Source organism: Lepisosteus oculatus, chromosome 8 (genome assembly GCF_040954835.1).
Source record: "Lepisosteus oculatus isolate fLepOcu1 chromosome 8, fLepOcu1.hap2, whole genome shotgun sequence".
Taxonomy (NCBI): domain Eukaryota; kingdom Metazoa; phylum Chordata; class Actinopteri; order Semionotiformes; family Lepisosteidae; genus Lepisosteus; species Lepisosteus oculatus.
In genome coordinates this window covers 49,990,715-50,013,255 of record NC_090703.1, presented here as the reverse complement: position 1 = coordinate 50,013,255, position 22,541 = coordinate 49,990,715, and the positions used below count along the sequence as shown (strand labels likewise).

The 22,541-nt window shown below is 50.3% G+C and overlaps 1 protein-coding gene across 12 annotated transcripts in view; it reads right to left on the bottom strand.

Annotated features, from left to right (window-relative positions):
* Positions 1 to 1,522: 1,522 nt before the first annotated feature.
* The window catches only part of dlg3 (discs, large homolog 3 (Drosophila)), an 81,744-nt gene continuing 60,725 nt past the window's right edge, over positions 1,523 to 22,541 (bottom strand). For 9 of the 12 annotated variants that reach the window (XM_069193745.1, XM_069193746.1, XM_069193747.1 and 6 more), the window contains 13 exons: positions 20,848 to 21,004; positions 20,625 to 20,727; positions 13,212 to 13,326; positions 10,142 to 10,318; positions 9,538 to 9,613; positions 8,892 to 8,991; positions 7,146 to 7,187; positions 6,726 to 6,776; positions 6,460 to 6,561; positions 6,073 to 6,245; positions 5,499 to 5,608; positions 5,203 to 5,294; positions 1,523 to 4,577 (listed from right to left, as the gene is read on the bottom strand). In XM_069193745.1, coding sequence (XP_069049846.1) covers positions 4,471 to 4,577; positions 5,203 to 5,294; positions 5,499 to 5,608; positions 6,073 to 6,245; positions 6,460 to 6,561; positions 6,726 to 6,776; positions 7,146 to 7,187; positions 8,892 to 8,991; positions 9,538 to 9,613; positions 10,142 to 10,318; positions 13,212 to 13,326; positions 20,625 to 20,727; positions 20,848 to 21,004 — 1,405 coding nt within the window. In that variant the 3' untranslated portion in view covers positions 1,523 to 4,470. Of the gene's footprint in view, positions 4,578 to 5,202; positions 5,295 to 5,498; positions 5,609 to 6,072; positions 6,246 to 6,459; positions 6,562 to 6,725; positions 6,777 to 7,145; positions 7,188 to 8,006; positions 8,053 to 8,891; positions 8,992 to 9,537; positions 9,614 to 10,141; positions 10,319 to 13,211; positions 13,327 to 20,624; positions 20,728 to 20,847; positions 21,005 to 22,541 lie in introns of all 12 variants that reach the window. The other 3 variants (XM_069193752.1, XM_069193756.1, XM_069193750.1) reach the window with 2 other exon arrangements.

The following is a 22,541-nucleotide window of genomic DNA, read 5'->3' as shown; positions in this document are numbered from 1 at the left end:
CTGGTGTCTTGATGGCTGCACAACTATAATTTGTGATTGCTCATTCAAATTCAAATACATATTCATACCCAAAAGATTAATTTCTAATATCCTTATTTCCCAGATACTGGCGAAGGACTTAAACCTTTCTGCCACATTACCCTTCTGTGAATTTTAATTGTGAATATATACATTTCCCCCAATGCTTAAAAGGACAAATTGTATGTAGGCTTAGTATCAATCCTGTATATATATCCAGTCTTTGTGTTAAGGTAATGTTAGTTTTTCAAATATTTCACATACAGTTACATTTACATTAGTGAGTAATGAACCTCATTTATCAACATCGGACGACGTGATTGTGTTAAAGTGCGACTGTGTTCACATGAAAGAAATATTGAATGTTGAGTTAAAGAAAATCATCGTATAGGAGATAAGCAATGTGTTTTACTTGAGCTGTAATTAAAAATCATTTATGCAACAATTTATAATATCCCATAAAAACAGAAAATACAATTCCTTGCATTTATATAGCAATGTGCATCCTGAAGGATCCCAATATGCTTTATATGTAGGAAGGGACTCCCTTCATCCTCTGTGCAGCCCCAAAACAAAGCAGATCAGGTGAAGTGAGAAATAGACTTGCCCTTAGAATTAAGAGGGAGACTTGAGTAATTCAGATTGTTTACATCTTTGCTGCAGTTCTTTCAGGATCACCAAAGTAAACCCCTACTCTGCTCTACAGGGCCATACTCAATTCAGAGGCATTAAAAACACAAATGAGTATTATAACCAACAGCACAGAGTTTTACAGCCTCACAGTATATACCCATACACACAGTACCCATTACTACTTAGCTGTAAACATTCTCAAGAACTGCAAATGGCTTAAGTAGACACTATTTAATACTTTTTTAAACTGGTGTTTGACTAGTGATGTATTCAGACAAAGCCCCAAAAAGGCTTTAAACTAAAAAACTTTTTTAGTTAATACAAAGAAAGAGACTTCCTCACATACAGAGGTTTAGCAGAATGTATTCCATGAAGGAAAAGTATCAAGTGACATTATACTTTCTACAGATGAGGCGCATTTAGTACCAATTTCCAAAAAATATAAAAAGCAATTAGTAAATATAATGGAATATGTATTGCTCCTATTTTCATCTTATTTTTACTTTTGTGATTGCTAAGCATCATACGTGGGTGTACAACTGTCCTCAAGGTTGGTACAAATTACCATCAGTGTGAAATTACAGTGGAGCAGTGCACTGTGGACTGCATCCTAGTTTATTATTTATGAGCTTTGTGTAGATTACTAAAAAAGTAAAATTTTGAACAGAGTTCAAAGCAGCGCTCCTACCACTTTTCCATGAAAGAACCTTAATGAATCCAGCAATCAAGACCCAGCCAGTTCTTTTCACTTGAAGAAACATCTGGCTTCACTCCTTTAAAAACGTATGAGCTTTTTATTCCTTATGATGAAGGAAACTTGACTGATCTTGAACATGACAAGAGTTCTTGGCACAAGGAAATTGAAACAATAACCAATATAGTCACATTTTATTTTTTAAACTTTCTTTTTGTTTGTCCATTCAAAAAAAAACCTTCCTTCCTGGCCAGCAGACTGTTAGCATGATAACCATGAAAAGAGGTGCTTGTTTCACCTGTACCCAGTGAACGAATGGTCCCATCACTTGATGTAACAGGGTAATGTAGAGTACAATCAAGGAATGATATTTAGCAAGCAGTTACTGGACAAGTATAGCGTCAAGTCAGCCATACACTCTCAAAATCCAAAATGAGAGAAATGAAAGACAAAGCTAGGTTTCTTAGAACCAAAGACTGACACCTCACAAAATAAACACAAAGGCAGTAGATTCAATATCGGAGCACAATGCCCTCAAAAGGATATTCTTTGGGCTTTATTGACGAAGCTGACTGTAAAATAGATACCAGACAGTATTAACAGTCAGCTGTTTTTAAAGTTCATACTGGAGATGAAATTTTTTTCTAGATATCTAAATGGGATATATATTCCTTCCTAAAGAAATGACAACCTGTAGTTCAGATAATAACTGCACTACATATTAAAGACCAGCACCCAAACAAATTCTACCAAGTAACAAGCAGACAGGCCAGATCTAGGGGAATTCAAGTTCCTTCAGGCCAGAAGCTGTGTTACTGGATGTGGCTTGGGTTAGTGTCTGTAGAAATTACCAACAGTACAGCTAATGGTATATGATAGTCCTTCATAAACTAAGCTTTACTCACCTGTCGTTTGTGTTCTATAGAATATCCAGCCATTCCGGTTCTCTCACATGCAATGAAGCACACATCAGGAATGCTCTTTGCTCGAGATATTTATAGCTACAATAACCTTTGAAACAGTCTGTAAGCAGTTTATAATGGCTCTGTTCCCTTGCAATAATTCCCTGAACTCTGTTAACATAAGTTACAGCTGGTTTTGCAGAGGTGGCTGGGAGGTTGACACGACTGTTCAGAAATTGCCTGCAGATAAAAGAGCTGGGGGGGTCTAAACACCCAGCATGTCTACTGCTCCTGAAGATGGGAATGAAGTGAGCTCACCTTAGTGTCTAATTCCGGGACAACAGTAAGAAACTAGCCCATCCTTTTCACCAGAAAAGCTAGTGTGATAAGGGGGACATCTTTGTTCTTCAAGACAGAAACCTCTCCTTCCATGTACAGATACAAGTATCAGTGCTGAAATCATCAGAGGTGTTCTGTGATGACCCAGTGACAACATGAAAAGAGCTCCAGCAAAAACAGTCCCCGCCCACTTGGTATCGAGTCGAATCTTTCCTGCATGGGTAACGCCAATGTCTCAAATCCCGCAGAAATGTCCTGGTTTCTCCTCGTTAACTGGTGCTTCTTGAGCAAGAAACAGGAAGCCCATTCTGGGTAACCATAACAGAGCATCCATTACACCCCCTCCTTGCACTGAGTGTTTCTGGAAGTTGTATCCAAACAAGTATCCCTAGTCAGTGGATGGACAGGTTTCTGTAAGCAATTTTCCTGAGCTGACCAATCTAACACCCGGCAAGCAGCCTTACACAGTGGATAAAAAAAACTGCTGGTAACCAAAAAGATTGCCTGGAACACAAACAAATGGGAAGCTTTTCTTATCGCAAGGCAAAGCAGGAGGGGTTTAGGGACAGGGGTCCTGACAAAGTCCCTTAACCTTTTAATTACTGTGAAATGAAAGAAAACTCAACAATCAATATTTTACTGTTTTTCTACCCGTTTTCACGCTGCCATCAAAAGCAGCTCACAGGAAAGTACCGCCTCACCATTCTGTTAATAATAATCAACTTTTGAAGGCAGAGAACGTGTGAATGGGCAGTCTGCATCTCATTGTAGACACTGGTGGTCTTCATCAGTGAAAGAAAAAAGCTAGAATAGCACACTGCAACGTCAATCACATCTTATCTCCTGTGCGAGGCGCGAGGTCTACCCTGGAGCAGCTGCTCAGATCAGGGTAAGACGGCACCACATCTAAGACAACGGCTTGAAACCTCCATCAAGAGCAACAAAGATGTATAGCTCACCATTCCCAGAATTAGGTTTTACAGCTGATGCTTTATTTTTGTTATGTAAGGCAGTTTGGTATTTTGCAGGGATCCCAGTTACACGTCTCTACCTCCTTCCTTTAAATCGAGAGCAGCTTAAAAAAAGACGAATCCTAATAAAATCAGACAGCCCTCCATGCAGAATTTTCATGATGTGTAAAACAGTGTAGTTTTAATATTTAGTAAAATCTCTCCATAGGAATTGATCCTTTATCTTGCCGTTCAATAATATAAATTTATAGATTCATATCCAATTTTTTTCCTTTCTTCCCACCTCCTGAGATGAGAGATCCTGGCTGGCTGTACCACAAACTGCTGGCAGCCAATCGCACAGCGAGCTGGTTTGCGATAACCGTGATCAGCAGTCTGTACTTTTTTATCACCACTTTAAATTAGAAACAATGGAAAAAATTCCTTGAATAGAACAGTACCATGAAAGGTGGGGGGCTGATTCTCAACTAGTCCTTATAGAAAAACCTCATTGGTCTTTTCAGCTCACCTCCCAAGTCTTTAATGCACGTTTATAAACATTTTACAAATTGTTCCAGCTTTGCACTCTATTTTTTCCCCTGCAGCTTCTCCAAATCCCTCTCCTCACAAGCGCCTTTTGTAAGACATCTTCTGGTGTCCCTCCATAGACGAGAATTGATTTTTTTCTCCTTTTTGTCTTTTAAATGATTAAAATTCATTTGGAATGACATTTTCCAGTCTTCGATGGAATTGCAGAAAAACTCATGCAAGGATGCGCACAGTCACAGTAATGGTGATAAAGACCTTTTTTTTTAAGAGCAACAGAATGATGACAATAAAACTCGATATGCAACATATCTGTAAAAAGGGAGGGATCAGACTTCGTAGGGGGAGGACTGACTCCGCTTGGAAGCAGGGGAAACAGAGAAGGTGCTCAGAGTTTCTCCGAGGAAGGGATCCATATGTAGGGTCCGGACTGTTCCTCAATGATAAGTTTGATTTTGCTGTAGATTTCTTCTAGCGAGTCTCCCTGTACAATGGCTGTTGGCAAACAGAGGTAAAAATAGAACTCAGGTGACTCTATAAATAATTCATCTTCACTTTATCACACGGTACAGTGAGTGAGGAAATCATGTCGCAACTCTAAACCTGATTAATACTTCCCACTCCCACCTTCATGCGAGGGCATTCAAATGACCTCGATCAAAAGAGAAAACTGCAGCTCAACTAGAGCCGACTACTACACGGTTCAGGAAAAACACAAAAAAGAGATATGCAAAGAGGGGAAAATGGCGACAGCTTCCATCAGGACCTAGAAAGACATTTCTATTGCACTATTCCCATTAGGCAGGAACCTGTGCATGAAAAGGTCACTACAACCTTGACCGATTTAGAAAGTGTCATCTCGCTTTCAGCGCAAAAGCTAGCTGCTGTTCAATGAACGAACGACAAAAAGTTATTCATCTAAAACTAGTAAACTACATATACAGTTTATCCTATTATATAGTATTTTACGCATTGAGTGTGTGACAGTTTAACACTTGGCATCTTAATATGCAGGTCTAGGCTGAGACAGGAATGTGGTTTTCCAGTTCTGAGCTTTTGATTTAGCAAAGGCATCAGTATTTGGACTTGTGTAACCGTTTCCTAGGAAAGAGATCCTTACCTGTAAAGTACTCCCCAAACTCCTGTTCCAGCTTCATCGCCTTGTCAAAGACTTTATTGGCTTGTTCATATGTCTGCCTCTTATTCATTTCCCTATTGGACAAAGATTAATACAGCTTAGAGCACTGACAGTTTATTGGACAATTCACAATCAAACAGTTTGTAATAGATGTATTAAATAAATATCAATATTTGTTTTACTTAGTGTGGAAATGCAGGTTGAATCTTTCAACTCTACATCCTTAAGTGCTGTATGTATATTAAGTTTGTTCAACTGCATATTGGACTCTCACTTACATAAGGGCTTCAATTGATTTTGGCTTGATGAAAATGGCAATTGGATAAAGTTGTGCTTGCTGCAATCGCTTTATAGCATTCCCAGAGACATCCAGGATACAGTGCTTCCCCTGTGGAGAGAAACGCGGAGGTGAAGGGGTCACAGAGCAATTCAGCAGATGACACACTCCACTTAACTTTCTGTGTGGTCCTTCCAACATGTGGATTTTATCGCAATATTTTCTTTAACATTTACACCTCACAGAGTGAGCCTTTTTATTATTGGGGTTATTTCCCGACCGTTTTTTAGGAGTTTGAGTCTTCAGAGTAACTTACTTAACAGGCACTCTAAGCACAAGCCCTTACACAGCGCACGTCAGTCGTCTTGACAGACGCTGTAGTTTTCAAGTCACAGAGACCATCGCGAAATCCTTTCCGATCAATGTTCGGCAATGCTACTATTCATTAAACAAAGCATATTTCCCCAAGAAGCAGGCGGTCCCCGGCAGACCACGACTGATTAATGTTTATTTCCACTGTTTCGTGTACCAGTGCTGGTCAAGACACATCCCCAAGGCCGACAGCCCCAGCCTACCCTCTCCGCGACGGCTCTCACGGACTGGATACTCGTGCCATACAGGTTCTCGTTGAACTGCCCGGCCTCGATGAACTTGTTGTCCTGAATGTCCCTCTCCATTTGCTCCCTGGACATGACGAAGTGGTAGTCCTGCCCGTCCACCTCGTTCTCCCGCCGGGCTCGAGTGGTGTCTGGAACGAGACGGGGACTCAGGGCAGGAGGACGTGACGGCGGCCGCGGGTATTGGACAAACGGGGCTCTTTCGGCGGGACAGACATCCCCAAGCGTTACTTTTTAAGAGAAGAAAGAGGAACTGAGAGAAAAATAAAAAAGGAACAGCGTGGGTTGTACCCCAGCCGGCTTCCTAAAACCCTCCCCAGCCAGGGAGACCTGGCGTGTACTCACGGGGTACGCAGGATCCGAACTTGTGGGGGAACTCGGAGATCAGGTCGTCGTTTACTCTGTCCTTCATGGGTCCCAGGATTATCACAGGTCTGGTGTAGTGAACTACAGACACACAGCAGCCACCCATCAGCTTTCGTTTTTGCAAAATAATCTCCAAGCACATAGAGGCATTTCAAAAGAGATCCAGGATCCTAAACTGGCTAGAGAATGTGCCTTCTTTATCTTACAAGAACCGGAAGGAGAGAGAAGAGGAAAACGCCACTCACTTTCCTGTCGCATCACCGGCTCGTACGACAGGATTGCATCTTCCTGCCCCTCTGAAATGCGAGAGAAAATAACACCCCCGTCAGAGGATAACAACTCGGACCGCACATCAGTTACAAGCATCAGCTCCACTCCACTCACCCAAAACACCTTTAGAAGTTAAAGATAAGGCAGATCTTTTTCCATTTGCCTTAAATGTTAATAGTGAAAACCAGTGAAAGATTTGCCTTCAAGTCCACCGTTGCTCTGCAGAGTTCCTGCACAAACCTCCCACCTCACCCGCTGCCCAGAGTCAGCGCCACCAGGGATGTGGAATAAGCCTGGATTCTACACTACTGTGAATAATAAAAGTCTCCTTTTGCGACTGATTGTTTTCAAGGCATCACTGAGCCATACAGCAGTGTTCAAGGATAGCTACTTACTGGAGCTGCTCTCACTGTCGCTTGTGTTGGACGTCAAACATTCTAAGGGAGGGGAAAAAATTGAAATTAACGCTTTACGGAGCGACTAGATGGCACAGCTGATCCAAAATGTATTCCAGTCTAGGGAACATCTCTTTGTGCGGGAGATCCTTAATGACGAAGAGATGTAAATCCAAACCAAACCCCCCCCAAAACAACGAAAAAGAAACCCAAACAATGCTTCACCTAGAGTGAACATGCTGGGACAGGGGTACTGGTCCTGGAGGCCCACACGCCTGCTGGGTTTGGTTCCAGCCGAGCTCCCAGTTACACAACTGAACCCCTCGTCGACTTCTCTTCAACATGCTGGGGGCTGCCCTAGAACTACTGCATTCCATATGGGACAGAATTCCAAGCTTCCGGGTAGATAAAAACTTGCAAATGTTCCACACAAGCAATATTAGCTTATTAGCTTAATTAAGCCTTCAATTAAATAATTAAGCTCAGCGGGACTGAAAGCCAGCAGGTTTGTGGCCCTCCAGGACGAGAACTGGAAAGCCCGATGCTAGAGAACACCGGTGAAGGCAGGTGAAGTATTTCTTAATGCCAGTAACAGGAAGCTGTTTCCTCTGACTGCGCTCCTGTTGATCTTAGCCTCAGCTGTAGGAGGGCCTGTTTCAGAGCTAAGCAAAAGCCAAAGGAAACTTTTTTCCCCCCCTAAAAAGCAACCCACAGATCACCTGACGTGATCAGTATGACGTGGGTGATTTAAGGACGGATGGGAAGAACAGCTCTCATGACATGCGTCTTGGCATGTGGCCCTGACCGATGGCCCCAACGTCTGAGTGCAGAGGAGAGCTGCAGGAGAAACCCCACACTTACTCAGACTCTTTGATCCATAATAGTCATCGCTTAAGCCTGGGAAGTCCTGATTATCCAGACAACGAGAGCAGAGAAGGGGGCAGAGGAGGGAAACAAAAAGAAGAAAGCAGACAGAAAAAGAGGAGGTTAGTGAGAGCTGTGAGCTGAAGAAAGGCTGAAGGATGTGTGCAGAGCTCTCAGGAATGACAAACCCAGGCACTGTGCCCTGAACTGTACAGGCTTCTCAAGGCAACAGGCCAGTAAGGGAAGCCTGGCGCTCGAGTCAGACTGTACTGGAGGTGGCAGTGATCACTGGTGGCCACACGTATGGGATGACCTGCTCTCGAGTCACTGGACTCTTAATGGGCTTCAGGGAATGAGGCCTGAAACAGGTGTAAGAGGCCCTTTTCCACATGATCCAAGCTGGCTCTCCGGTGCACTGGCACCGGGAGAAACGACAATTTCAGATCAGCCACTTGGAACGTCGCCGGTGTTTATAACACGAATACTGGACTCCAATGTCGGCATACAGGGGAAGGTGCCCAAGAAAGGGTGGCAGGAGCAGGAGCTGGCACGGTGCCCGGGTGTTAGTCACTTCCCACCTTCTGCACATACACCCGACGTCAGCCCCAGAAGTGACCGACATCTGCTTTCACCCCAGTGCGTCGAGTGGTTTTTTTTTTTAGAGTCCAATTTTGTTGCACATGAGCACAACAAAAAACAGAAGGCTGGTTTCAATTCGCCTCCCGACACGAAAGCAGCCTGACGTGTCGGCCACCTCTGGGCGTGAGCGTGAGGCGCCACTACACTACACGATGCAGCTCCCCAGGCGCCCTGCAGCTGCAGAGAGGAGGAAGCGTGAGAGTGCAGAGCAGCCCCTGCAGCCGCTACCACACTGGTACTTACGTTCGGGCTCCACATTCTCCTGCACAATATTCTCCTTGCTCTTGTAAAACGGGAACTTGCGCGAGAGGTTGAAGCTCTTTTTGCGCTTTACTTTGACCGACTGTGGAGAAAACACGCAGATGGAGGACGGGGGTGGGGTGGGGGATGGGATGGAACACAAGAGAACAGAATGGGTTTCAATGCAACGCACGAAAAGATTGTGTGCACACAAAAAAAACCATGGCAATGAAATAAATGCACATCGGGGGGTGGGGGGGGAAAGGAAGTTCAAATGAATGAAACAAAACCATGATCAGCATGAAAGAGGTATACATGCAAACTCTCCATTTTACAACCCAAACACCGAACGTCTGTACATGAAACAATCGGAGCCAAGGCTGCACACTTCTATTCCCAAGGTCCGAGCGCTGGGCTGCATGAGGCGGGCTTTTTAAGCCAACGCGAAGAAGGATTTGAAAGTCAGAGAGGGCCTCAGACCCCTCTAAAGCGTGGCCTTCCCCTCTCTTTCCTGAGAGCTGGCACATAGCCCGGCTGTCTGGGAAAACAGAGGGACAGGCTCGAGGGCTTGAAGTGTGACCCCCCTCCCCCCCCCAGGCTGACACGAGATCCCGGAGCCTCCTCGTCCTCCTCGCCCCCCGGCACTCACCCTGTTCGACTCGATCATGCCGGTCCTGGCGTGGAACTTCACCGTCTTTAACCTCGCCCGCTCCTTCTTCTCAACCCTGACGCACCAAGGACAAGGCCGTGAGTCTCCGTGGGATGGCCAGAGCCCCCCCCACACCCCCCCGCACGCCGCGCAGAGGGACAGCACAGCCCTGCTCCTGACCGGTGCCCTCTCGGGACGGAGCCAGCCCTGCGGAGCTCGACCCCAGCCTCTGTCCTGAGCACAGGCCCGGCCCTGAACCTTCCCCCACGATCGCTTTTACTGGCTGACAGTACTGAAGAGCTGCACTGCTCTGCGCAGAAACCTCAACGGAGGCAAAAACATGCACTAAAGTTCATTTGGGCTTAACTGGTCTAGATTAACTCAAATAAGCCATTAGAGGCTGTAAAAACTAGGGACAAGGAGAGTAAATTACTGTGCTACATCTTTACACCTAGCATAATAATATAACGCACAAAGTGTTAACCTCTAGCCCAAGCCTAATGCCAACAATTCCAGCCTCTGGTCAGCAGGAGGGAAATGGAGTTCTACTCTACCACAGCAGCACTCTGGGCGCAATGGCCAGGCCCCTCTCCGGGCGGCGTACCTCTTTTTGCCGGGGATAACCCCAATCTGCTCGCTCTCCCCGTGGGGCGTGACGAGCCGCGCCTGCCACCACTCATCGTCCGAGGCGTTGATGACGTGCAGGATGTCCCCGTAGGAGAAGCTCAGGCCCTGACTGGGCAGGCAGCTGTCACGGGTCCGGTCATAGTCAAACAGAGCCCTGCACGGGGAGAGGACAGAGGGACGTCAACCACGGGGGACACGAGAGAGAGGACAGAGGGATGTCAACCACGGAGGACACGAGAGACAGAGAGAGAACAGAGGGACATCAACCACGGGGGACACGAGAGACAGAGAGAGAACAGAGGTTCTTCAACCACAGAGGACATGAGAGAGGGGACAGAGGGACGTCAACCACGGGGGACACGAGAGACAGAGAGAGAACAGAGGGACGTCAACCACGGGGGACACGAGAGACAGAGAGAGGACAGAGGGACATCAAACACGGGGGACACGAGAGAGAGGACAGAGGGATGTCAACCACAGGGGACACAAGAGAGGAAACTCGAGACAGAGAGCACCAGGTTAAACAGAGAAACTGAAGTACAGATTATGGAAAAGAGTTAAATTACAGTTGATATCCTCTGCCAAAATGCATTTTATTTCAGAGCACACTTGGCACACAGCACTGTTGACAATATGATAAGAACTCCTAACCCACAGCAATTCACGTATATTCAAGTTAAAAAGCTTCTGCCTTTTCCCCCCAAGTGTACAGCCTTCACATCACATCTGTTTATAATACTATGTAAAATGTGCTTAACAGAAGCCTGTACCTAATTTGAAAAACAAATACTCCGAGAGAAATGCACAGAGCTCTATAAAAAGGCACAAATGGAAATGTAAGGCAAGATAAATGAGGGAGCACGAAGCTCCTTACTGAAGAGCTGAAAGTGACTCAGTGTGCGCAAGGGGAGGAGAGAGCAGGCAGAAGACACGCTCACCTCAGGGAAGAAGTGAACTAAAGCTGAATTCTTCAACGCCCTGGTGCTAGGGGATGTATACTGACCCTTTCTGCCACCTCTGACCTACACGCTCGGATGCTCCATGGACTTAAGAAGCCACCATGTCCTTCACTTTAACAAAAACCTTGCACAACGAACCCACGCACATTCGGAGATCAAATAAACCGCCACACAAGCCTTCAGGCCACCACATAGACATGTAGTTTCCCTCTGCTTGGTCTGTGTCCCTGCAGCTTCTGAGCACGCATCAACCCGTCCCCTGATTCGCACAGTTTTCTACAGGCAGGAAAGCCCTATTCACTGTGGGCTTCTCCAGGGCAAGGAGGCCCTGCTTAAAACCCAGAGCAGCGTCTGCTCCCCAACACCCATCCTAAAGCACAGCTGCCCCAGATTAGTCTCTCCCTCCTATTACAAGCTTTAGAATATGTGGTGCGTCTCTGGTTTTCCAAGACGTTACTGCTAATAAGACAGGACCTAGGTCTGCACGAGACAGACATCGCGCTTTCAGATACAGACACGTCCTGCTCTTCAGAGACCGTCAGACATCTGCTTCACATTGCAAGTCTGACCGCAGTCTCGAAGAAGCCGAGTTCCCTGGAATGACACACGTCTGCATCGCGTCACGACAGCCCCTCCGCGGGCGGAGAGCAGACCGGCTGACAAGCAGACACGATTGACCAGCCCGCACAGGCCGGGAGCCGCGGAGACCGAGACATGTCCGCTCTCAACAGCCAGTGCTCAAGAGGCACTCTGCACATCAAATAACTGTTTTGCTCGAGCAGTGCAGTACTCTAGGAACAGGGGTGGGAGCAAGCCGGGTTATTTAAGATGAGGTTTAAAGTAATGCCAACATTTAATTATTCTGCTTTTCCACTGCTCTTTCATGCCTCCTGATGGGGTTTTCTTCACATGCTGAAGCCCGACCAGACGCGTGTCAGAATGCCAGTCCTTCTGCCCTGGAAGTCTCCACTGCTGAGGGCAGGCAGCAGGCGCTGCCCCAGTCTGCACTGCCAGAAACAGGAGACGCTGAGGTGCTGCTTCACGCCCGTCACCCAGGGCGTTAATTACCGTAATCCCCAGACTCCTCAATAGCAGGTTCAAACACCCCAGCTCCTGAGCAAAAGTGAAAATAATAACACAGGGGTGAAGTCACGGGGAACGCCAGTTTTTAACCTCGCATCCAGGGCGGGCCTGAGAGAGCCTGCTAAGCTGTTCGCTGTCCTTTGTCCTGGGGACTCCAGACGTGTCGCACAACTTCCAGTTTGATATCCAGCAGAAAGCCCACAGGACGTCAGTCATGGACATGTCAGGAACGAGAGCTCACTGCTCGGTGGGCTGCTACCTGCGGGCTGTATTGTATCCCTGCCGGCATCCTAAGGCCAGGTTATTTATTCCACTGGAGCAGGCTGTCCAGCTGATCTCCTCTCACCCACCCTGTCCTGGTGCAGCCCAATGCAGGCCGGGGGCCCAGAGCGAGCGACAGCTTCAGGAACACGTATCGAAAGTAGATACAGCTAATCCAGAATGAGGCTCGGCAAAGGGGGGCCGGACCCTCTGCTCTGAGCGGCTGAAGTGATACAGCCCACCCCCCGGCAGAGCGCTGACCACATGGCTCGGAGAGGGAGGCGGCTGGACAGCTGGACACCTGCTTCCTCCCGGCCACAGCAGCTGCCTTCTCATTAAACCCACACCCTGTCGCACATTAAACATGTGCACATTCATCTTAAGATTTATTTCATCCCGGAAACAAGCTCATTTCCAGCTGAGGACGCACGTAAGGGTTCAGGGGCCAGCAGAAGATGCTTCGGTTTTACTTCAAAACGGCGCCAAAGGTGATGAAGTAGGATTTAGGATGCCTCGTGTTCCACTGAAATAAAACAGACTGCACTGCGCATCAAGAGGTCAGTTTTATCCAGCGTCACACGCAGAGACGCCAGGAGGGGCCGAGAGAGTGAGACTGAGGAACAAGAACAGGAGAGCCACAGGACAACAGTGGGAACTACAGGAAGTGCATTTACACACAAGGCACATTTCACACTAAGAGTTGCGGGAGGAGGGAACAAGCGACCCAAGCCGCGGGGTCAGTACCTGACGTAGAGGGAGCGCTTCTCGCTGGTGCGCAGGGAGCCCGACCCCGAGCTCATGCTGCTGTTCATCATCTGCTCCCGCAGGTCGTGGATCTTGGACTCGAAGCGGCTGTATTCTGCAAGGAGACAGAGAGACGTCCTGAAGTCACGACCTTCAACGCCGCATCGTGCAACGCCACCGACACCCCGGCGGCTCTCCCCTTCCGGCCGGCCCCTCGGCACACCTGCGCGTCTCCCCCGTAAAAGCCATCTTGCGCGCTGCGGTGCAAACCCAGTCTGACAGCCCCTCCTGCAGAGATACCCGCCCGCAGGGACAGGGGGCAGTTCATCACACGCTGGCGTCACAAGGCTCTTTGTGCCCGCCGCCCCGTGATGAACAATCCATCATTAATTAACCCGCACACACCCACCACACTGCTCAGAGATCTGTCGCCCCAGTCGTTCATCGCCCGTAAAAAACAGCCCTCAGATTGAAATGCAGTGCACCGGTGTTTTGGCCATAGTATAGTACAGACACCGTCCTCCCCAGACTCCACTGGGGCTTCTACACCAGGATCAGCAAGTGGCCGACTTGAACTGGCAGACATACGATACTCACTTCACAAACAAGGCTCACAGGCGCACAGCACTCTCGCCCCTTCCTTGGAAATCAGTATCTTCCCCCAGCCCCAGCCCTGCGCGGCAACGCCCCTTCTTGCCCAGCTGCAGGGGCCGCGGCGCCGAGGGTCACGAGTTCACGAGGAGCGGCGGGGGGGCTCCGTGTGGGGGTTCGGGGGTGACGGCGCGGCTGTCGCAACCCAGCCGAGACCGGAGCCGGGGAAGGACGCGCAGACAGTAACTGCGCCCCGGCCAGATCGCGGGGATTATCGCGCGAGGTGCACCTGGAGCCCGGCACTGCGCTGGGGGGGGGGGGGGAGGTAATTCGACACCACCTGCCCGTAACCACTAGCAACGCCAGCACAAGGGGAACTTTAGCCCGGGCTCCAGCTCCACAACATGGGAGCAGCAGAGCGGCCCGACCGGTTCAGGGCGGAGGGGGAGCCGAGACAGCAAGGCCGATCGCGGCCGCCTCCCCCGAGGGCCGGCGCCCCGAGCCCCTCTCTCCCTCTCGCCCGGGGGCGACGGACGAGCTCGCCCACTTGTACAGGTGGGAACGAGCAGACAGAAACCGCCATCTGACGGAACAGCTGGCGCCTGCTCGGCAGGCTATCATGGGTCAACCTGAGCAACCTGACACTGTGCCAACGTAAACACGCTGGCATCACCCCCCCCACACACTCACACAGCTAGGGAGTCCAGCTACACCAAGCACTTAGTAGGACAGTTCTCAGCACAGGGACTTGGCATGCGGTCAGTCAAACTAGCAACATTTTAACGGTCTTTTAAGGCACAACGACAGCTCGTCTAAACTAGGTCGTTATGCAAGCCATTTGGAGCTGGCTGTCCTCCTTATCCGCTAGGCTTTTTGTAACATATTGGACGTTCCTCCGAGACCAGTCACACAAAGCTTGGCTCGCACGAGGAAATTTTCAGAAAAGCTGCAGGAGTGCACTCTTATCTAAAAGGGTTTTTTTTTTTTTACAAAGGGGGGAAAAAAAGAACTCGGCACCTCCCCACTGCCCTCCTCCTTGAAATTTATGTTCCTACAAGTGTCCGGGGCCAACGGACCGCTAGTGAGAAACCACAGCTGGGGAGGAAGGGGGGAGAGGATAGTAGACTCTTTTCCCTGCGGTCCATGTGGGTCCTAATGCCCCAGTATAGTGACGGGGACACTGTACTGGAAAAAAGGTCCGTCCCTCGGATGAGATGAAACCGAGGTCCTGACACACTGCGGTCAGTAAAAATCTTGGGGTGTTTCTCGAAAAGAGTAGGGGTGTAACCCCAAATTTCCCATTGGCCCTGACCAATCATGGCCTCCTAATGATCCCCATCTCTGAACTGGCTTCATCACTCCGACAAGAGATCTTTGTAGGCTCACTGACAGCTGGTGTGTGGGGAGCTTACTGGTTACTGGCACATCATCCAGGTGTCCAGAACAGCGCTATATAAAGTGTAAGTGTAGGGATTATTATTTCTGTCACTTCGACTCAGTCTTCTTGAGTCCCCAGTGCCAGGCAGACCCCTGGAGTCTCGCGCACCTTTATCAGCGTCCCTTCAAGACGCAGCGTCGACGAGATATCATTGTAGGAAAAAGGGAAAGTGAGCTTCAGACACACAGGGCAGGGAAATATCCGCACAGATATATCAGAACTCTGCAAGGTCCACAATACTCCCACAGCCACCACAGTACTGAGGGCGTCAGCAAGAGCACCTCTGTCCTGGGCCTGTGCAAATGTAATCACAGGACACCGCGCAGTTTAATTATTCCACACGCCACAGAGCTAAACAAAACAACCCATGAGGACTCGGGCTTCAGAGAGCACGGGCAACGGCTTAAGCAACAGCTTATTAAATTAAACGAAAGCGCGCTGGTGTTTCAGTGGCTGCTAAGTACAATTTATGTTGTCGGTTTATGGACTCCTTCGCCATTGGTGGTTAATTCGACTCGGAGGAGCGAGGCGTGTGCGCGGGCCCTGGTGAGCTGGGGTCACTCCCGGACACCAGCGGGGTGTTCCTCAATCGATCAGCCCTTTACTGCTGTAGTGCCCTTTACAGCAGTGTGCACCAGAGCGCAGTCCCCAGCAAACACCCCCCCACCGTGCTCTGGGCTGGTTAAACATTAGCAGCCACTACAGACTGTGCTCCAAACGACCTTCACTCCCCAGGCTGAGGTCAGAGCACGTACTCACTGTACACTCCGCACACCAAGATGAGGTCACCTCAGCAGGTACTCCCCACTACTCAAACCCTCTTGTAGCACACAAACAAACCGCTCTGTGCCACTGACAAATGGCTGCACAATGACTCATGTTATGACAAGACATTACAGAATATGCACACCACAGAAGGACACGTCACTAAATAAATAAATATGAATCACATGGTTTAGACTTTTCTGCAGGGTGGAGTATTGTTGGAGTCTGAAGAAGGTTTAAAAAAAAATCGAGAGCAGGAAGCTTTACCCAAAGAGTAGTGGGAGTGTGGAACAAGAAGCCCGTACTGTGACTTTATTTCAAGAACTGCTGGATGGGATCTTTGGATCATTTAACTACTCAACCAAATAGCTCCCTCTCGTTTGTAACTTTTCTTACGATTAAGAATATTAGAGAGACGACGGACAAGCTCGATGACCTCCAACGCCGTCTCTCCGTCCGAGCTGACGGCGTGAGACGGTCTTCGCGCTTTCCCGCACGGCCAGAGCAGCGAAGGTGGTCTGCACCTGGCTTGGACCGCCAAAAATACCATCTCCTCGGAGGAACGGAGACTAAAATGTAGACCAGCAATTCATCTGAAAAGTTCTACTTATTACGCAAACGAACATGCCGCAGCAGATCCCACATTCTTCTCATAACCTAAATAAAACAGAGCAAGAACTTGGATCAAAACAGCGCCGAGCACTAGCTATCCTGCTCTGACGTCCGCTGTAAAGGTCCCGCACATCAGTGAAATGCCCACGACCACAGCCTGGGGTACGCGAGGGGGAACGGGTCTTTTTACCCGTTTGTAAGCGCTTTCCTCGCACGCAGATTCACGAGTGTTTGGGGGACGGTTCCCCTCATCCAGACCCAGAAAGGAAGGCGTTATTCTTCGGATCTGGAATCTCGTGAATTGAAAAAAATATATATCTTTTGTTGACGCACACCTCCAGCGCTTAATTCTCTCCTACTTCCTCGAGGGAACCGCTGGACTGATACAGCCTGAAAAGATCCATTCATTCAAAAAAACCTGCCGCGATTGCGTCTCTGACCTGGGGCGAGGGTGAGCCGAGCCGCCAAACCAGTCGCACAACTATCGATACGAAATGCAGACGCCGAGGGGGGGGGAGACAGCTAAACGATAAAGCACTGACAGTCCCTGCACCTCAGCCACTTCTGAATACCCAAGAGACTCCAGCGCCCTCACAATTTAACTCGCTGCCAGCAAGCGCTCCAAAAGCCAGTCCAAAGTTGACCCGTTTCCCATTACAACGACACAAAGTCGCTTCAGAAATGAGTGAGACTCCCAGTACTTCGCCAGTCCTACAGAACGAAACAAGGCCACCGCAGAATCCCGAGCTCAACTTTAAGCCCGGCGTGGAAATACTGAGCTATGAAGAGTCACGGAGACGCTATCCCGGCCTTGAGCGCCGGGTGGGAATGCTTCTCTCGAGCGAGGACAAGCACGAAATGGGTCCCTCAACACGTAGTTCACTGAACACTTCAAGGCAAATTCCTCATGTTGCACCTTAGACGCCGGGCAATTTGTTAAGACGTTGCAACATGTTTTCATCAAATGTACCGCTGTGTTCTCATTTGCTACTGTAGAGTTTTAAAATCAAGGTACACCCCCCCAACACGCTACGTTAAAATAACACCACAGACAGCGGTGATCTCACTATCGACACAGGCGAGCACAAGAAAGACTTGTAGGCGCTGAATCAGCACACCGACCCTGCATCGTTCATTTAAGACTTTCTGAACGGTAACCGAGGATCCATGAGAGAAATGATAGCAGTTTAACGATGCCGACGCAAACAAAGCATTGGAATTGGATAGCAGTCATTATAGTTCGTGCCAATTACACGATAGTTATTCGAAAGCACCCCCACGCCGTTACCATGGCGGCTTTTCAACACGACAAATCCACTGGGGGAAACATCCCGCTAAAGATCTTCGGGGAGCTTACCTCGGCCGAGGAGCGGAGCGGACCGGACCAGACCGGCGCTGCGGTCTACTGGCGATTCCTGAACCGGCTGCGAGTGAGCGCTGGAGGTGACGGGTTTCCCCCAAACACACAAGGGGGTAACAAGCCCACCGCTCCCCCTTGATCTCTGCCGCTACCGGCGGAAAAAAATTCCCCAACAAAAGCGACTAAGCGCTCCTCCCCCCCGAGAAGAGTTCTCCAGCGCCGCTCCGGGTGAAACTCCCCGCCGCTTAACTTTCGGAGTAATCCGCTCCTGCAATCCGGAAGAGAGGGAACTGTAGCTCTCCTGATCGAGAAACGGCGAGCGAGGAGTCGGCAGGTAGAGACGCACCCATCCCCCAACTCCGATAGGCGCCCTTCGAATCGATTTCACACTTTCTCTCCCATCCGCTTGCTTTCTGTCCGTCCTCTTGTGCTTTTCGCTCGCCGTCGCCCCCTCCCGCCCCTCGGTCTCAGCAGCCCAGCCCGCTCCAGCCCAGCTCGGTCCGGTCCGGTCGGGTCGGGGACGGCACGCCGCTACTCCGCTCACCCAGCGCGCCCCAGCCGCAGCAGCAGCTCCGCAACAGAACCCCTGAGCGATTCAAACCAGCCTGCGCCGCGGACGAGCAGTCGGGGGGGTTGGGGGGAGCCCCAGAATCTGAATCCAGCGCCAGGCAGCCAATCGAGTGCTGCAGAACACGTCCTAATTTGCAGCGCCGGGCCGTCCTTCACTAAAGTGAGTCAGAGACGTGCTACCTGCCTTAAAGGGCCAGCGCCGTTAACGCCCTTCGCCAGCGGGCGGAGCACCCGCCGGCTTCACGCTGCTCCGGCGAGGGCCAGGAATGCGGGCATGAGGAGCATTAAAGGATTTTCGCTTTCCCTTGCTAAAAATGTAGTTACAGGTTCCTGAATACTGCACTACATTTATGAAACGTCTGCAGCGCCAGCCGAACGCTATGTTGGCACACTCCTTGAAGACCGCTTCAGAGAACACGTCAGGGCTGTGAAGATTAAAGATCTCTCCAAGCCCATTGTTTCTCATTTCACCTCTGACGGCCACGACCACTCTAATCTCTCCGTCTGTGTTCTCAAAGACGGTTTTCCGAACTCATACATCAGAAAGACCACCGAAACTAAAATTATTCTGCAGCTAGGATCACACATTCTCCCTTCCCTTAACGACAGATTACTGTTCTTTTAAATTTTCTCCATTCATTGGAAGTTTCATTTCACACCTCTCTGCACCCATTCTGACTTCACACCTCTTGATTGGCCTCTCTTTCTGTCCCCTGCTCCCGCCTCTCACTCCTCCTCCCTCTCAACCTTTGTTCTCCCGCTACTTTACCTTTGCTGACTGCCCTGTCTCTCTCACACCTGAAGAAGGCTCCAAGGCCGAAACGTTGTGTTCTCTTTCTTCTTTTTATCAGCATGGAATAAACCTATTACTTGTTCCTTTGCACTCCTGAAATCTGGCCCACTTATGCCACAATTTTCCCATGTGCCGCAATATTTTTTTTTGGGGGGGGATTCTCTGCAGTTCTTTGTGTGCTCGAGAACTGAAATCGAATCCTCCCTTTTCTTTTACCGCGATCGAGTCGCACGCAAAACCTCAAAGCCACCCAGCGCAACTCCACCGTGCCCTCGTCCAAGACCCTCTTCAAGAGAGGCGGGTGCCCACAGCTGGGTCAGGTGTGGACATGGCCGCCGGCCAAGGGGGTGAGACCGGCCAACACAGACGGATCGTTTTAAAACCAACATACTGCTGCCGGCGTGACCTCGGTGCGCTCGTCAGGAAAAAGGAGCCCTGAAGTTGTGGAATTGGCGCACGTTTCCCGAGATCGCCCTGGTCTGGCAGTACGAGCCGAGAGCCGGGCAGATTGTGCTAATGCTGGGTTAGTCTGGGAGTCGGGCTCTGCTGTACATCCACGTGTTTAAGCACGAAGGCACCATCAGCGAAGCACGATGACCTCCTCCCTGTCATCGCCACCATCGTCCCAGGCAGAGCCGCGCGCGTCCTCTCGGTGGATGGAGTGAGCAGGCATGAGCATCTCAGTATCCAATGTGAGGGACGTTTCCACACCTGCCGGGCTGCACTGTGAAAGGTGCCCCCCGGTGCTGCACGCAGAGAGCGTTGAACACAAAAACAAACGCCTGAGGTTTAAGCCCAAGTACAGGCCTGAGCAACCACAGCTGAAACTGCTTTCTGTGCACCAAGCCAGACGAAGCACCATCCCGATGAGTCAGGGTGCAGGGTTCCAGGTCCCGGGACAGGACTCCCAGCCCGGTCGCACCCTCCACCCGGGTGGCGGCACGATTCACCTCCGTTTTCAACGGCGGGCTGCGTGCAGATCTTGCCCGCGGCGGGGAGCTGCTTAACCGGACCTGGGCAGCTCAAGACAGCTGCCAACTTCCGAGCAGAAGGACACCCGGCAAACGTTCCCGGTCAAAGACCTTGTGTGGGAGGCCACCTGAGGCTGAAGGGGGGTGGGATGAAAACCCCAGGGGTGGGGCTCCCCCAGCCTGAAGGGGCGCCACGGGGGTCAGCTCGGACGGACAGGGGGCAGGGCAAGGTCCGAGAGCCAGCACCCCACAAGCACGCAGAGATACGGGGGCTGCAGGCGACAGGGGGTGATGGGGTGCCCCAGGGTCCTACCTTCTGGCCGGTACTGGGCGATGATGGTCACTGTCTGTCCAGCTCTCTTGAGGGCGGCGGCTGCCTGCTCGTGTGTGGCGTTCTTCAGGTTGACCCCGTTGACCTGAGAGGGACACACGGACTTTAGGGGCGCTGGGATGCGGGGTCGATTTCCACGGGCTGCGCACGGCGAGGGAGGCGGGGAGACGCGGCGGGGGGGGGGATGGGGGTCGCGGGGACTCACCGACAGGATGCGGTCGCCTCGCCTCAGCTCCCCGCTCAGATCCGCCGGCCCCCCGGCGAGGATGAAGGACACGAAGATGCCCTCGCCGTCCTCGCCCCCCACGATGTTGAAGCCCAGGCCGGTGGAGCCCTTGTGCAGCAGGATCTTGCGAGGCTCCCTGGAAAACAAGCAGGGAACAGCCCGTCAGCAGGGGCAGGAGCACGCAGAGGAGATCCGGGTGGGACAGGAATATACACCTCACACATGAGCATGGTCGATAGATATATTACAGGAAGACTCTTGTGACATATATAGCCCATGGCCCACACCACGGTTTTTACAGAGCAGCGCTCGCATACATGTCTGAAAGCGAATACTTTCAAACGCATCCACGAAGAAAACACCTTCCACACACACACGGGGACTTTAGTACCTCTCCACCTCTACCTCCCTGCGGGAGGCAGCTGAGGAGAATGAAAAGGCAGCTTCATTTTTCTGCGACACAGCGCAGGCAGCCGGGAGCGATCCCACGAGCACGGCGCCCGCCATGCAGTGCGGCGTCTCCAAGCGTTTGAAGAGTCAAAAAAAAAAAATTAAACGTGAAAGTGTAAAAAAAATAAAACATCATCCAACAGCAACCTCATCACGAGACATCGTAGTTGTCGTTCTTGTGTTTCTGCGAGCAGGACTGGAGTTTTGGCTCGGTGACGCGGACACCCCCCTCTAGTGGATAAACGAAGCAACAGCGTCCATTCGCCCCCCCCCACCACACAGGCGCGCGCCCCCCCCCGTGTGTCTGGAACGCCGCTGAGCTCACAGCTGCCTCGCGCCTAGCCTCCTCTGTGCTCCGGCCCCGCGGCGTCCCGACGAGCTGCCGACGAAGGAGTCGAATCCTCTCGGAAACTTGTGGTTAGGATTGAAAACACCGATTGCACCCATCGGTCGTGCCAACAAAGCACCCTGAATCGAAATTAAAACTGAGAAAAATCTGCCGGAGGCCGGTTAAAAAAAAAAGAAAAGGCTCTCTTCCCTCTGCATCGCATGTTTCTCATTTATTCAACTTTGAATGTCCCTCAGACTGTGGCCCAGAAACACACAGCTTCCCCGAGCTGGTAAAATGAGAACACTTTCACATGAGCTGGGCACAAAAAGATCTGCACTAAGGTGAAGACATGATTGTTGTACCAGGGTTTCTACAGCACTGTTAGTTTTCATTTCATTTATTTCCAGAGAACATTTGTCTAAAACAGTTTCCTCCTGGCTGCGTAAGGCATTTTTTCCAATAATTAATAGGTATGCATTAAGCATTGAGATGAGAATAATTGCCTGTTCACAGCAACCTTGCACAACAACGAGGATAAATTTAGTACGTGAGATGAGACGAGCTGCAGACATAGACCCTGTATTTGTGCACACAGCGCTCAGCTGACTGCTGGAGCCGGTCCTACTGAAGAGCAGAGGCTCCACAGCAGAGAAACTCCAGCACTGAGTTCTGACAGTAAACATCCCAGGGGGAGTGTACTGTGCCCCCTCTCACAATTACTGCACCGATACAACCGCTCCCAACAGCCAGCTACAGACTCAAAACCAGAAGATCCAAACGTCCTGAGACACAACACCCCTCTTCCTGAACAGTATCCAGTTCTCTCCCAGTATCCCAGGTGAACTGGGGCGTGAGAATGACCTGAGCCCTGAGCCCCGAGCCCCGAGACGGA